This window comes from Notolepis coatsorum, assembly GCF_963971535.1.
Source record: "Notolepis coatsorum genome assembly, chromosome: 3".
NCBI classification, from domain to species: Eukaryota; Metazoa; Chordata; class Actinopteri; order Aulopiformes; family Paralepididae; genus Notolepis; species Notolepis coatsorum.
The window spans coordinates 75,673,559-75,690,751 of NC_140167.1; the positions used below are offsets into that span (position 1 = coordinate 75,673,559).

The 17,193-nt window shown below is 49.8% G+C and overlaps 1 protein-coding gene across 1 annotated transcript in view; it reads right to left on the reverse strand.

The window, feature by feature from the left end:
- Nucleotides 1-1,327: 1,327 nt before the first annotated feature.
- Nucleotides 1,328-17,193, reverse strand: part of LOC311225236 (calcium-activated potassium channel subunit beta-2-like) — a gene marked incomplete at both ends in the record, with an annotated part of 32,184 nt that continues 16,318 nt past the window's right edge. Inside the window, one exon of the mRNA XM_084310453.1 lies at nucleotides 1,328-1,612. Coding sequence (XP_084166579.1) covers nucleotides 1,328-1,612 — 285 coding nt within the window. The remainder of the gene's footprint in view (nucleotides 1,613-17,193) is intronic.

Consider the following 17,193-nt stretch of genomic DNA (forward strand, 5'->3'; position numbering starts at 1 on the left):
CCTTCAACCCTAAGTATGAAAACACAGTGTTTCCATCCCCCCCACATGCAGAGGTATCAACTTTACCGTGGAGGGAGGGAGAGAAGGAGGGAGGGAGGAAGGGAGAATGAGAGGGACACTGCAAGAGAGAATGGGTGAGTGAGAGAGAGAGAGAGTTAAAAGGTTGTGTGTATGTGTGTGTGTGTGTGTGTGTGTGTGTGTGTGTGTGTGTGTGTACACATGTACATCTATGATATATGAGTTTGGGGGTGTGGCCCAGTCATTGGGTTTCACCATAGCTGTCGGTCTCTCTCACACATCAGACCTATTGGTTTTCACCCGAGGTCACCGATACATGTGTCCAAAGCAGTCACACTGTGTCAACGCCAGTACTGGGTGGTCATACCAACAACATCCTTTATCCTCCTGTCACTCATCCCGACACGTCTCCATTTTCTGACACCATGTTTCCATGTTGATCAACCCCAAGGAAGCGTAGAGTAGTTGGTTATCTTCACAGCAACTACCAAAGCTCTGGATAAACACTGGACTGTATCTCCTGTGACCTCCGCCTGGTTCAAAGTGTCGGTATGTAGACCCTGTTGGGCAGAAGTGCTAAAAGCCTAAGATCATGTAGACCCTGTTGGGCAGAAGTGCTAAAAGCCTAAGATCCCCTGCTTATCCAATCTACAGCATTATCCTTGTGTCGCGCAACTGTGCATATACAGTGAGTGAGCTGCGGTACATCACGGTTGTACAAAAGGCCTGGGAAATTGAACGGCTGTTCGACTGGCCGACTCCAGCAGAGAAACTGTGAATCAATTGCTCCAGAAATGTACCTTGTTATATCGTTCATTGCAGACATTGCCTAATACTACCACCGACCAATAGGCTTCACTGATGTCATGGGGACATTCCCAGTCCGGCTTGGTTGATTTTGTTTTCTTTTCATAGTTGAGGTGTTGCCACATAACATCAAGGCATCCCCGGTTGACTGCTATGCAGATGATGCTTCAAAGGTGCTCTTTGAGACATGGGTTTGAGTCCTGGGGCTTCCTCTGTGGCAGAAATAGATAAACCCCAATGTTTTCAACTCATCCTGAATTAGCACTTTGCCTTGCTAGCCAAAAAAATCAACTAAGTGTGAATGTCTTAACAAGCAACCCAGGACGCTGGATCCCTGTCACAACCCCCGTCAGAACCCCGTCACAACCCCGTCACAACCCTGTCACAACCCTGTCGGCTTTCCTTCCTTTTTGTTACTCTTATCCCGGCAGCACAGCACCGCCGCAACGCGAGGTAGTCGTCTCTTTGGCGACGACCTCCGTTGACCCCGTCCATCGGCATTTCACCTCTTAATGCGGCTCAGCTGCTCGCACATCATCGACAGGTACTGGGTCAGCTTCACCATGGCGATGATGATGGTTCCGCCAATCAGGGTGCAGGTGGGCCAGAATAGGGAGTGGAAGACGGCGACGCGGCCATAGATCTGGGTCATGATGGCGCTGTCCGCCTTGTCCGTGGGGTCGACGAAGCACACCACCGTCTGCTGGGTCTTGAGACGCTCAGAGATGTTCCGCACCACAGTGTGTGTCGCCAGGTAGTCCCTCCGACACTTTGGAACGTAGAAGCACTGCGAGGAGGGAGAGACAGAGTAAATGGTAAATGGCTGCATTTATATAGCACTTTTATCCAAAGTGCTTTACAATTTGTTCCTCACATTTTACCCACCAACGGTGGAGGCAACCATGCAAGGGGTCAGCCTGCTCATCCGGAGCACTGTGACACACTGCCTGGGAGGTAGAGCTGTCCCCAAGCCTGTTTTTGGGATTCGAACATTCGCCAGTGTTTTTTGAACGGACGTTTGAACCATGGTTTGAGGCAAAATATTTGCTTTTTCTGGTTCAGTACTGTCGAGTCTACTACCTACTTTCACGGGAGGCTTCAATAACGTTTGGATGATAATCCATTTTGTGAATACATTTGTTGAAACAACATCTTTGTTGACCGACGGCTCCTGCTATCTTAACGTTAGCAAGCTAAAGGGCTGCACTCTGCATAGCTTAATGAATGTGCATAACATACCTGTGTAACGTTAAGTAACTTGTGTTCCGCTGGGAAAGCATCAGTATCACTGCATACACTTAATCCAAACGTCCATTCAGAAACGTTGTATAATGAAATAAGACGGGTGAGCCTGTGAGTCACTCAACTCTCTCTTTTTTGCATGATTGATTCATTTCCTGATAATGTATGATGTATGATGATCGAGACTAGACTGTGTTGCTGTGACTTTCGAATTATTGTAAACACAACATAGTACTGTGATATTCTGATATATATCACATTCTGATATATATTTTTTGTTTTAAAAATGTTTTAAAGCGGAGGTTCGAACCCATTAATTAAGATTTGAATGCCAACGTAACGAACGAAGGTCAGAACGTTCGAACGTTCGAACGTTTGGGCTCAGCCCTACTGGGAGGAGCGGGAATCGAACCGGGAAACGGATTACCAGACGACTGCTCTACCTCCCAAATCGCTGCTCTACCTCCCAACCCCCCCCCCCCCATTGTCAGAGTGAGAATCAAGGGCTAGGGAATCTCAGCATGAGACGCAGAGGGTCTGGTTGTCTTCTATCTACTTAAAGAAACAAATTATGGAAGCGGATATGGACATGTGGAGGAATCCCTTTGTCTGTCCTAACAATAGCTTGAATCTCATCATTCACCAAGGACTTACGACAAAAAGGGCTTTCTCTTACGGCCATTTGAGACCTTTTCGGGATGATTTTGGGATTCACCAACCGTCCCAATAAAACATATATAATTAATATTATATTATAATATATTGTCTATATTTGTAACTGAGGGGTACAATTCCCTGACTGTATTGTTAGATATGATACTTACTACCACTACCTCTTGTACTTTAGACTCTGGCCACCCAGTACTAGGCATAAATAATTATGGTAAACACTCCCACGTAGATGAAACGATCCAACACAAATGTACCAAGTCGAAAGTCTGCGTTTAATAATAATTAATACATAGCAAAAGGTATGTAGAGCAATCACTTAATTACATTTATGATTTGAAATAGGATGCACTTTTATGGCAAATGAGTATTCGTTGGTATATCAATAGAGAACGTCCAATCTCTGGTGGCGCAGGCGGTAAATATACAACCTGGAATATTTAAGGAATAATAGCAATGATACTTTAATGATTATAGAACTGGATACACTAGGGGGGAATTCCGGTCGCTTGTAAGACAACTGGAGAAGGGGGGGGGGGGGGTAGAGTCTGGCTGTATCCGTCTGGCCGAGGGTATCCTGGGAGAACCCACGGTTGTGCGGCTCGGTGCCTCAGCGATCCTCAATCCACAGATGAAAGCAGTTGGACTCTCTGTGGGCCGGCTTCCTCCGGTCCACGATGGAGAGACGTGAAGCGACCTCGTCGTGTAGAGCGTCTCCTCACCTGTCGTCCTCTCCGGGGGGGGGGGTTTCCAACACACGGCAGTGTTGGTCTTTATCCATAGAATAATCACTGTATACAAAGCATAATCCGTGCCTGGGAAGGCGGGCTGTCGTCGGTAGAATAATCCGGTATGCAGGTCCACTCGCTCGTCGGCTATGGGGCTCCTCGGGTGCAGCCTCACATGGGGGTCGGCCACCCTGGATAAGCAGCCAGTTCTCTGCCCGAAACGATGGGGTACTGACTACGATAGTATTCTCACCGCACGAAGCACTACATATGAATAGACTATTATTAGCTTAATAGACTACGTCCAACTCGACGATATAGTGCCAAATATGACTATTCAAATATTAATATACACGATGTCTCAATACCGATGGTAGGCCAAACTTGGCCTTACTCCCACACGTGGCGTCGCGGGGAGGCTTTACGTCTGTCACTCTATTGGAGGGTAAGAAACTGGACTAAAAAGAAAGTCCTACTTTAGTAGCGCAGTATATATACGCACTATGAACAAATAGTACCGTTAGTGGTGCGGTAGCCAGATTCCTACGCGGAACTAGGACTTGTTCGTACATGTTGAGCGGTACGTTTGAACTGGGTCTGGGGGGTATGGCAGCCTGGCACCAAGGTCTCGACCAATAGTAGAATGGAGACTATTATGGGATGTTCAGTAGGCTAGAATGGATATTCAATGCATATTGTACAAGGAATATACAAGGGATATCAGGGAATATTAGAGAATATACAAATACAATTAAATATATATATATAATAAATATATATATTCGGTTTAATCTGGCCCTTCACAACAGCCACCCCCTGATTGGTCCCAGACCTAATCAGTTAAGCAGAGACAGATTAATCGCGTTGTCTATTTACACATAAGGGTTTGCTGTAGGGGTCAGTCAACTTCACAAAGTCATATGGTTATAGGGTCATGGTCATCATCGATTGTGTCTGGGAGTCGGGGCAGTTCTATGAGCCTCGCCACGGGACGGGTGTAAGTGCGACCCTGGACAAGCACTTCAGCTGCTCGGACCTTGCCGTCGGCACCGGTGATCACTTTGCTTACGCGGCCGGCCGGCCACATAGCTCTGGGCAGTGATTGATCAATAATCATGACGACCGTTCCTTCTGTCAAATTGTCTCTCTCCTTTACCCACTTCTGGCGGGTCTGTAGAGACGGTAGGTAGTGCAGTAGGAATGTCCTTTGTTGTGCACTCTCTATGGTAGTGCAATCATCTATGTTGGGGTCTGCGGAGATAACAGTGCTCAATCCACAGAACACAGGCTTCTTATTCTCAGCCTCCTCCTGACTGGCTTCCCTCGGGATAGGCGTGGGCCACTCTCCTTCCGGGAGCTTTAGGAATGCTGGGCCGTCACTGTAGACATTGCGACGGGTGAGGTCATCTAGGGGCATTCCCCGGGTGATGACGTCAGCTGGGTTCTGTTTTGTATCAACGTAGCGCCACTCTGTTTCTCCGGTTAACTCTTCGGTTAAGTCTTGAATCTCGGTGACTCTGACTCCCACGAAGACTTTGTACTTGCATGAGTCCGATTTGATCCAGGTGAGTACTGTCGTGGAATCTGACCACAGGATTGTTCTAGACACCGGTATGGTGAGCTCACGTTGGATGAGCGTGGCTAGGTGCGCTCCGGCTAGGGCTGCGCAGAGCTCTAGGCGTGGGATAGATTGTTGCTTGCGTGGGGCTATTCTCGAGCGGGCGAGGACAAATGCTGTGTAGATCTCTCCCCCCTCTTCTTGGGCCCGCAAGTAGGCTACTGATCCGTATGCGACCTCTGAGGCGTCACTGAAGACGTGTAAGTCCATTTTACATGTCTCTGGCCTCACCGTGGGTGGGAAGTAGCTTCGGCGCATATTAACGCCTGGGAGTGAGTGGAGCTCCATCTCCCACTCTCTCCAGGTGGATGCAAGGTGTGCGGGAATGGGGTCGTCCCGGCCCTGGTCCTTGTCCCACAATGCTCGTACAATCATTTTTGCCCTGGTGGTGTACGGTACATCCTAGCGGGTCATATTGTCGGGCGAGTGTTGTGTACACACTCCGTCTGGTGGTCGGCGCCGCCGCCGGCCTTCCCTGCTCCGTAGTCAGGGGCTTGTGTCTGTAGTGAAGCGAATCTGGTTTGAATCGCCACACCAATCCCAGGGTCATCTCCTGGGCTTCTCCCGGGATTGTAGCCATCCAGGTCTCGCTGCTGGCTGCCTTGTCCTCGGAGGAGAGGCTGCGCAGTACTTGCGGATCGCTGCTGGCCCACTGCCTGAGATCAAAGCCGCCTTTGATCAATGAGGCGCGGAGTTTAATCAGGAGAGCCTCGGCTTCTTCCTGGGTTGAAAGGCATTGTAGACAGTTGTCTACGTAGAAGCTGTTCTTTACGCTGTGTCGGACCTCTTCGTCCGCTGCTGGGTCCTCTGCTACATGTTTCTGTAGTGCAAATGTAGCACAGCAGGGGCTGCACGTCGTTCCGAAGGGGAGGACTTCCCATTGGTAGATGGCTGGGTGCTCATCTCCTGGCTTCTCTCTCCATAGGAACCGTAACAGGGGCTTGTCCTCCTCTACTAATCTCACCTGCAGGAACATTCCTTTAATGTCCCCGCTGATGGCCACCTTTTCCTGGCGGAAGCGGAGTAGAACGCCGAGTAGGGAGGGGCCGAGTGTGGGACCGGGCAGTAACTCTTTATTCAGATTTTGGGATCCGATCTGGTAGCTGCAGTTAAATACTATGCGGTTTTTACCGTTGTGATGGACCTTGTGGTGAGGCACGTACCACGATTCAGTGGTCTGGTCAGCCTCTTTAATGTCCATCTTTGTGACGTGTCCCGCTGTGATGAGTTTCTCAATCTCGGCGCGGTATACACTCTCTTGGGCGGGGTTCTTGGCTAAGCGCCGCTCCGTGTTCAGCAGGTACCGTTCTGTGGCGTCTGTCTTGGCGTGGAAAGTAGGCATTCCTTCTCGCCGCAGGAGTGGCGTGGCGTATCTCAACACGCCGTTGACCGGGACTCTCTTGGTCCCTGTCTCGAGGAGGTGAATGGCGTAAAGCGAATGTCTTTCTTTCCATTCTTAAAGGGCATTTGTTCCAAGGTCCATAGCCGCTCTACGTGTTGCAGGAGTGCGGTTTCTCCCTCTGTGACTCGGGAGTGGAGACATCTAGTGGCTGTACTTCGGTTGAGAGATTTGGCGAGCGGGCCTTGGAGAGTCCATCCCAAACGGGTCTCGACTGCTGCAGGACAGCCTCGGGGTCCGGTATGAACCCGGTCTATCGGGACAATGAGGTCTGCATGGTCGGAGCCTATCAACAGGGTCGGCATAGCATTGTCTATGAGCGGGATCGGTAACTTGCGCAGATGTGCATATTTCTCCATCAGCTTGGCGACGGGGTATGTGTACCGCGACAGTCCTATTTCTTGGCTGGTGAAAGCGTCTGTAATCTGGTACCGTCGCTCAGGCTGGCCGCTTGCTGCGATAGAGAATGAGACATTCTCGCCCTTTATCGTCTTCAAATCTCGTCTTATTGTCCGAATTGTCATTTGGGTTTCGCTTCCCCGCAGCCCTAGCTGGGCCGCAGCGGAGGCGAGCAGAAGGGTCTTCTCTGACCCGTCATCGAGGACGGCGTAAGTGTCCAGGACTTTATTCTGGTAGCTTAGTGTCACACGCACTACTTTTAGGAGTACTCGGGCTCCACTGCTGCTGGCGGGATCGATGTACATGACGCTCGCTTTGCTGCTGGATGGTGCGGGTGAAGGGCGCCGTCTGTTACTGTCGTGAAGTATGTCCAGATGGGCTCCATCGCACTTGGTGCACCTTTTCTTTAAGCGGCATTCGGCTGCCATGTGTGAGCGCGCACAGCGAAAACAGCGCTTGTTGGACTTTATCCATTGACTTGCTTCCTCCGCGTTCAGCTTGGGGAAGGAGTCACATTGCGCTAGCCAGTGTTCTTTCTCACAGTAGGGGCACACTATCTTCCACTTCTCCGTTCTGGAGGGGGTACTGTGGCTCCTGCTGCTCGGTACTGACTCCGATTGGTGCATCACAGTCACCGATCTTCTTCCATCATTTAGTCGTCTGGTTCCTTCTCTGGAGCCAGGGGTGCTCCGTCCGAATGTATCTAGCCGTAGGCTGCTGACTTCTCTCGCCAGGAAGTCTGCTAGATCGAGGAGGTTCGGTTCGGGGCCATTCGGGTCTCGGTGGTCTCTCTGCCGCCTAAAACGCTCCTGTCGAGCGGGCGGCAGCTTCTCCAAGATCCTTTCCACATTTGAGTTGGCGTAAAGTTCATGCCTCCCCTTCTCTCTCTGCGCTCCCAACATCCCTACCAGGGACTGCACTCTGATGGACAGGTCGTCCAGTGCTCGATTGTCTATTGCTGGGGGTAAGCGGTCGATGTGTCGGATCTCCTGGATCACGTAATCCCATATGCGCCCATACCTCTGGTCCAATGCTACCAGCGCTGCTGTGTATGGGGTGGTGGAAGTCGCGTAGGCGAGCGCTATATTATGTGTGCGGGGTACCTTTAAGTGCTTCAGTAGGATGGCGTATTTATGGCGTTCATCCAATACATCCACCAACATGGTCTCCAGACACATGCGGAGTTCTGTATACTGGGCCCGGTTCTCTTGGGTGAAGTCGGGTACCATAGGCGTGCCAATGTATGACGCTGACTGTGGATACATCGGCGAGCGTTGGGGGAGAGGCCTCCTAGGCGAGTCTCCTCCCGCTCCTTGGTATGGGCTGGTACCGGCAGTGTACCATGGCCCGCTTGTCCAGGTGCTGTTCCTCGGTGCGGGTCGTGCGTCGTGCTCACCCGGGTATAGAGTCGGGGGTCTGTAGCGCAGCTCCGCGGGAGTATAGCCTGGGCTGTACCGGACCTCCTGGTCCGGTAGAGTACTGTGCTGTCGTCGGGCGTGGTTCTCCTCCTCTTCCTCTTCGTCTTCAGTTAGGTCATCCAGTGCTTGTAGTCTCTGGTTTAGCCTCTCCACAGGATATGCTGCTCCTTCCCGGTTGCTAGGTCTCGCTTGGACCGGTGGGGGGAGGTGGTCTGTGGGGGGTATAGACCTCGTCTGTTGGTCAAGTTCAGGGTTGTTTACTCGGCTAGGGGATGCCGCCCTGGAGGTGTGTCTAGACGAGTTCCTGGAGCCTCTGGCGGAGGGAGAGGGTGTTGTCCGTCTGATCAGCTGTTCTATTAGTTGCGCTTGCTGTCTGTCGCGCTCTGCGTCCCGTAGAGCACCAGCAGCTGCTCGCTGGCTGTCTGCTCGGTCTCGGGCCACATTCTCTTCCCTCTGAATGCGTCTTATTTCTAGACGTATATGCTCTTCTTCGCTCCGCTGCTGGATCTGCAGTCGGTCGCGTTCAGCAGCGGCGTTCAGGCTGATGAGGAAGGCCTGCTGTAGGGTCCTCTCTGCCTCGCTGGGAGAAGGCGGTTGTATAGGGGAGCCTTCCCTCGGGGTACTCCTTGCGGAGCCTTGGAGCTCTATCTCCACGGTGCTCTCCCCGTCTTCTTCCGTGCCGAGTTCTCTCTCGGTAGCGTTGTATTCCTCCCGGGACTCATCGGGGACTACTTCTTCAGTACTGGCGGGGTGTGAAGTCATGTCTGGTTCCCACTGGTCCCCACCGTGAACTTGGTCAGTTACATTAGAACCCGTAGGGGCCTCTATGGTCGGGGTAGTCTGGGCGTTGGGGTTAGACATACTTTTACTTTCTAGTTTTACCGCGTTTACTGTTAGTAGAAGACTAGGTTGTTGACTGACAGCGTAAGCCTCTAAGTACTGAGGGGGCCGTCGTTCGCGCTGCGGGCGTTGGTTAGGAGGATCGTTTCGTGGAGTGTTCATCATAGGCCATTTCAATATTAATAACACTATATTAATATTACACTAATTACCATCCGGCTCGAAGGACCAATTGTAACTGAGGGGTACAATTCCCTGACTGTATTGTTAGATATGATACTTACTACCACTACCTCTTGTACTTTAGACTCTGGCCACCCAGTACTAGGCATAAATAATTATGGTAAACACTCCCACGTAGATGAAACGATCCAACACAAATGTACCAAGTCGAAAGTCTGCGTTTAATAATAATTAATACATAGCAAAAGGTATGTAGAGCAATCACTTAATTACATTTATGATTTGAAATAGGATGCACTTTTATGGCAAATGAGTATTCGTTGGTATATCAATAGAGAACGTCCAATCTCTGGTGGCGCAGGCGGTAAATATACAACCTGGAATATTTAAGGAATAATAGCAATGATACTTTAATGATTATAGAACTGGATACACTAGGGGGGAATTCCGGTCGCTTGTAAGACAACTGGAGAAGGGGGGGGGGGTAGAGTCTGGCTGTATCCGTCTGGCCGAGGGTATCCTGGGAGAACCCACGGTTGTGCGGCTCGGTGCCTCAGCGATCCTCGATCCACAGATGAAAGCAGTTGGACTCTCTGTGGGCCGGCTTCCTCCGGTCCACGATGGAGAGACGTGAAGCGACCTCGTCGTGTAGAGCGTCTCCTCACCTGTCGTCCTCTCCGGGGGGGGGGTTTCCAACACACGGCAGTGTTGGTCTTTATCCATAGAATAATCACTGTATACAAAGCATAATCCGTGCCTGGGAAGGCGGGCTGTCGTCGGTAGAATAATCCGGTATGCAGGTCCACTCGCTCGTCGGCTCTGGGGCTCCTCGGGTGCAGCCTCACATGGGGGTCGGCCACCCTGGATAAGCAGCCAGTTCTCTGCCCGAAACGATGGGGTACTGACTACGATAGTATTCTCACCGCACGAAGCACTACATATGAATAGACTATTATTAGCTTAATAGACTACGTCCAACTCGACGATATAGTGCCAAATATGACTATTCAAATATTAATATACACGATGTCTCAATACCGATGGTAGGCCGAACTTGGCCTTACTCCCACACGTGGCGTCGCGGGGAGGCTTTACGTCTGTCACTCTATTGGAGGGTAAGAAACTGGACTAAAAAGAAAGTCCTACTTTAGTAGCGCAGTATATATACGCACTATGAACAAATAGTACCGTTAGTGGTGCGGTAGCCAGATTCCTACGCGGAACTAGGACTTGTTCGTACATGTTGAGCGGTACGTTTGAACTGGGTCTGGGGGGTATGGCAGCCTGGCACCAAGGTCTCGACCAATAGTAGAATGGAGACTATTATGGGATGTTCAGTAGGCTAGAATGGATATTCAATGCATATTGTACAAGGAATATACAAGGGATATCAGGGAATATTAGAGAATATACAAATACAATTAAATATATATATATAATAAATATATATATTCGGTTTAATCTGGCCCTTCACAACAATATTCATGTCTTGCCCGAAAATTTCTCAAATGGCCCTAAGAGAAAGCCCTTTCTGTCGTAAGTCCGTTGGAGAATGAGACCCTTGTCCCCAAACCTCCCCCCTAACCCCCACCCTTCTCTATCCACAAGAGAGCTGGATCCCCTTCTCCACCTCAGTTCAAGTTCAAGTTCTTGTCAAATACACAACAATACAGGGGCATTGCAGGCAGGGGCGTAACTTGCGGGGGGGTCCCCGGAAAATGTCCCCTGCATGATTTCAGAATGCAGTATTTGTCCCCCCCATGTTTTTACCCCCAAACCGCTGCAACTGTGCGGCCTGGCGGCCAGCACTGTGACTCGCTACTACACAGTGCCGGCACTGCAGATTTACCCTACTCTTGGAATTCATTGCCAGATCCTCAAAGTCATACATAGGGGCGCTGTCTCGATAATGCAGTGTTATTAAAGCAGCGTGTAGCCGACGCATGAACCAGTTGGGATTCGAATAGACGCGGCCTGGAAGCATCAACGCGGAACTGGAAATCCGTTGGTAAAGAAATAGCGGCCTGGAATCATTTTTGGGACGCTCTCAATTCGCAGTAAAGGAATATATCTGCGGTTTCCCTGGCGGATGGCGAACAAGCCAGCCGATTCTACTATGAGTCATGACATTTGACATAGTCTATGACATCATACTTAACTTAAACTTGAACACGGAGGCAGTTACAAGAACTATCCGAGCCCCCGGGAGGGTGGTCGAATACCTTTTGCGATGTATGCAGGGAACGAATTGCAGAGGGAAGTGGAGAGCTGCCTGTCGCCCATTCTAACGCAGGAGTCCTGGACCCCCGACAGGTAAGGTAAGCGATTTTAGATGTATCACTTTAAGTGTGCGGCTGTTATATTAGTATATTGTTATACTAGTGAATATTGAAAAATAAAGGCATGACATTTAGAGATGTCCCCGTCGTAGCGTTCTGGTGCGGGGATATGGGTCTCTCTGTGCGGGGGCGCAACAGCAACAGGTGGGGTAGGCTGGGCAGAGATGTATGCATCAAAACGATTACATTGTTTGTCTCGCATACATTCGATTTATAATGCGAGCACCTGCATTACAATCAAATGACTGATCTGTTATGTGTTATGGACCCGAGTCTCGAGAGGCACTTTATAATAGAAAAAAGACAGTGCAAACATGTATATGTCGCTTACAGTTTATTATGCCTATGCAGCTCGTTTATTTTGACAGAGTTAAAAAAAATTCACTAGTATCATTATATTAAATTAGCGGACGTGCAGCTGGACAAGCCCGGGCTCCACGATGACCACTTCTTACAAGAGGCTCCACCGCCTGGGAAAATGCGTATTGCACCCCTGCGACGTCACTGACCACGCTCCCTAATATGTCCCCCCCCACCGCTAGGTACAAAGTTCCGCCACTGATTGCAGGTAATGCAATTTTTGTGTTTCTAAGCTCAGACTCAACAGTGCACAATTAAGAAACAACAATGAATACAAGAATGGTAACAATAAGTAGTAGTAGTAGATGGTGGCCACTGGAAAACACTCCTCTCAGCAAAGCTCATTTAACTTACATGTACTTTGTACTATGTTTTTCACTATTAAACCAATATTGATCATGAAGATCGGTCTACGATCATAATTGATGAGTCCGGTTCCACCACAGAACACTAGCCTAGCGTAAAACTCCGGGAGAGGTGTTTTTCGCCAGCAGCTAGGCTAGCTTGTCCATAGGCCTATCCTCTTCCACTAATTTGTGCTAAACTAAGCTAGCGTGCAGCCGGATGGCTTTTCTTTTGAACGCACAGAGAGGAAATTCGTATCTATCTTATACTCTGGAGAAGATGGTAAGCACATTTAGCATTTTGCATAATGTTGGCGTGTTCCTTTAATGTAGTAGTTACTTGATTAGTAACCATTCCAAGTTATTCCTGACAAAAAAAAAAAAAACATAACCGCGGGCATTTGGGCCATTTCCGTCCCTGGTTCTATCCCTCATGCGTTTCCATTCTCTCTGCAGGTCAGTTATTTCTAGGAGGGGGGAGGAGCCTCGGGAGTCATTGAAGGTAATGTTGTGTAGCTTGACACTCTTATCACGCAACAGCCCGCCGGCGGGACGTTTTTAGGGCGATTTGCCCACCGGCACTTTGGCGACCCCTAGTGGCTCGGGTGTGCATATTTTGTAATACAATATATATATCGAATTGAAGGCTTATTTGTTGCCTCTCGAGAGGGGCGTAACTTGCGGGGGGGTCCCCGGAAAATGTCCCCTGCATGATTTCAGAATGCAGTATTTGTCCCCCCCATGTTTTTACCCCCAAACCGCTGCAACTGTGCGGCCTGGCGGCCAGCACTGTGACTCGCTACTACACAGTGCCGGCACTGCAGATTTACCCTACTCTTGGAATTCATTGCCAGATCCTCAAAGTCATACATAGGGGCGCTGTCTCGATAATGCAGTGTTATTAAAGCAGCGTGTAGCCGACGCATGAACCAGTTGGGATTCGAATAGACGCGGCCTGGAAGCATCAACGCGGAACTGGAAATCCGTTGGTAAAGAAATAGCGGCCTGGAATCATTTTTGGGACGCTCTCAATTCGCAGTAAAGGAATATATCTGCGGTTTCCCTGGCGGATGGCGAACAAGCCAGCCGATTCTACTATGAGTCATGACATTTGACATAGTCTATGACATCATACTTAACTTAAACTTGAACACGGAGGCAGTTACAAGAACTATCCGAGCCCCCGGGAGGGTGGTCGAATACCTTTTGCGATGTATGCAGGGAACGAATTGCAGAGGGAAGTGGAGAGCTGCCTGTCGCCCATTCTAACGCAGGAGTCCTGGACCCCCGACAGGTAAGGTAAGCGATTTTAGATGTATCACTTTAAGTGTGCGGCTGTTATATTAGTATATTGTTATACTAGTGAATATTGAAAAATAAAGGCATGACATTTAGAGATGTCCCCGTCGTAGCGTTCTGGTGCGGGGATATGGGTCTCTCTGTGCGGGGGCGCAACAGCAACAGGTGGGGTAGGCTGGGCAGAGATGTATGCATCAAAACGATTACATTGTTTGTCTCGCATACATTCGATTTATAATGCGAGCACCTGCATTACAATCAAATGACTGATCTGTTATGTGTTATGGACCCGAGTCTCGAGAGGCACTTTATAATAGAAAAAAGACAGTGCAAACATGTATATGTCGCTTACAGTTTATTATGCCTATGCAGCTCGTTTATTTTGACAGAGTTAAAAAAAATTCACTAGTATCATTATATTAAATTAGCGGACGTGCAGCTGGACAAGCCCGGGCTCCACGATGACCACTTCTTACAAGAGGCTCCACCGCCTGGGAAAATGCGTATTGCACCCCTGCGACGTCACTGACCACGCTCCCTAATATGTCCCCCCCCACCGCTAGGTACAAAGTTCCGCCACTGATTGCAGGTAATGCAATTTTTGTGTTTCTAAGCTCAGACTCAACAGTGCACAATTAAGAAACAACAATGAATACAAGAATGGTAACAATAAGTAGTAGTAGTAGATGGTGGCCACTGGAAAACACTCCTCTCAGCAAAGCTCATTTAACTTACATGTACTTTGTACTATGTTTTTCACTATTAAACCAATATTGATCATGAAGATCGGTCTACGATCATAATTGATGAGTCCGGTTCCACCACAGAACACTAGCCTAGCGTAAAACTCCGGGAGAGGTGTTTTTCGCCAGCAGCTAGGCTAGCTTGTCCATAGGCCTATCCTCTTCCACTAATTTGTGCTAAACTAAGCTAGCGTGCAGCCGGATGGCTTTTCTTTTGAACGCACAGAGAGGAAATTCGTATCTATCTTATACTCTGGAGAAGATGGTAAGCACATTTAGCATTTTGCATAATGTTGGCGTGTTCCTTTAATGTAGTAGTTACTTGATTAGTAACCATTCCAAGTTATTCCTGACAAAAAAAAAAAAAACATAACCGCGGGCATTTGGGCCATTTCCGTCCCTGGTTCTATCCCTCATGCGTTTCCATTCTCTCTGCAGGTCAGTTATTTCTAGGAGGGGGGAGGAGCCTCGGGAGTCATTGAAGGTAATGTTGTGTAGCTTGACACTCTTATCACGCAACAGCCCGCCGGCGGGACGTTTTTAGGGCGATTTGCCCACCGGCACTTTGGCGACCCCTAGTGGCTCGGGTGTGCATATTTTGTAATACAATATATATATCGAATTGAAGGCTTATTTGTTGCCTCTCGAGAGCGACAAAATCAGACAAAATCCGCTCAGCGGTTCTCGAGTTACATGCCGGCTTGTGCAAAGTACACGGTATTGCGCAAAATACCTCTCCCAACTCTTGGTGCAGTAGTTCCGTCAATCTAGATCCGATCTCGAAAATTATTGTGGAGGTGGCTTTCCAATGAGTGTGGCTTTCCAATGATACCCCATCTGGGGATGTATGATCTAGGATCTAGGTGAAAAACTAACGAGCAAAGACAGGAAGAGAATGAATTAAAGTCTATGAGAAAACGTAAGGTTATGTATATAACCAAGTTCTATGAATTATGGTGACGCTCAGCATCATCTGCACGCACTTCACTTCGTGCACGAGCACTGAATAAAAAATTCCACAATGTACCTTTACATCCCAACATTCGTCTGGCCACACCCCTATCCGCTTACCTTCATAAGCAGGTGTGTGGTCACCTACTCGCCTCCTTCCCAAACTTTCACCACAAGGCGAGCGGCGTCCTGATGCTGAGCGTCACCATAATTCATAGAACTTGGTTATATACATAACCTTACGTTCTATTTCATTATAGCTTACGCTCAGCATCATCTGCACAAGAGGAGCTGAGCGGGAGCCAAAGCTCGACAAATGTACCCCGCTGAGGCCCCCCACAACCATCAGACTGGGGAGGACCGAGCCCCCCGACCCTCCCTAATGGAGGATACCCTCCCTATTGGAGGACGGGAGGGAGACGGATCCGACCGTGCGAAGAGGAACTCAAGCAACTCAACGCACAGGGTGAGCAGACCGTGGCCTGACCCCACGGCTACGCACACGCACAACCCGCATGCCACCAGGGAACGAACGGAAGGAACAACCCTCGTTACTGACCCCAGAATCACAGGGTCAAGAGCAAACTCAACCCCGTGGCAAGGCCGTAGCAGCGGAGCGCGAAGGAAGACCCAGACCCACTGAAGGGACTGGATCCCCTGGAAAAAGGGGGCCCGGAGAGGTCAAATGACGCCAGGCATCAAGACCCCACCAGACGGTCACTTAGTGACACCGCCCCCCACATCGCCAGCGTATTCGGCTAGAGCTTCTCCAAAAGCGGGCCCTTACCCCCCAATAGTACACCGCCTGGCACACTGACCCTGCAAAACAGGCAGTCAGTATGGCCGTAAAGCACTCAAAAAAGGTTAACCAACGGAAGCAGGCAGCGCACCGGGGAAACCAGGCAGCAGGCTGTAGACCTGAGCCTGGAGCACTGCGGACGAGACAGGCGCCAAAGGGGTCAACTGAAAACAGCCCCCCCCCGGCGGAAGGGGCGTATGCTGGCGTTGTTGAGCACCATGACAAAGCCTCTATCAAAAAAAACCCACCCAAAGGGGTCGAGGCAGAGAAGGCTGACACGATTGGCAGACGTCATGAACGTGCAGGGGCACACTCAACCGGATAACCCGGGAGTTGACTCTGCTCCAACACACCAGGGAATCAACCACCCTCTTGGTACACAGACGGTGGTCGTTCCTATAACCCCTCAAGAAAAAACTCCAAAACACACCTGCGGGTATACACCAGCTATATCGCAGTACAAGTGTTTCAGTTTCCAACAGGGTTATCCCAGGCCTACGGTGTCAACGAAACATTACTTCGGACCGGGCCCGGCGGCTCGGGAAGCACACAGGGTTACCAGAGGAGGTCCAGAAGACCACCCCAACAGCCCCCTCTTCACCATGCGTGAGAGAGGAGCGAAAGAAAGGAGAACCAGCCACTTATAATAGTGCCAGGTACAAACTGTACCCAACAAGGGTCTCCATAACGCCCAACCCCGTGACACCCGGGCCGACCCGGCATTTTTCCCCCTGAAAAAAGCACAAGTCCCTCAGGGTACCAGAACAGCAGATCTGCATCCCCGGCGGACAACGGGTTAACTGACCTGGACCAGCGTGACCAGAACCAGTCCCGTGCCCTAACCACGCCGACATGCCTACTCCAAGGGAAGGGGCAGATATGCGTGTTGATCTAAAACATGAAAAGAGGGCGCCACCCAGACGGTCCTGTTTATACCGCGCTCAGTGGCCCACCCAAAGGGCGTGAGACCCCTCTACCTATGTTCTGATCTATTCCGTTAACATCCCCCAGATATGAACGAGAATCCATCGAGACCT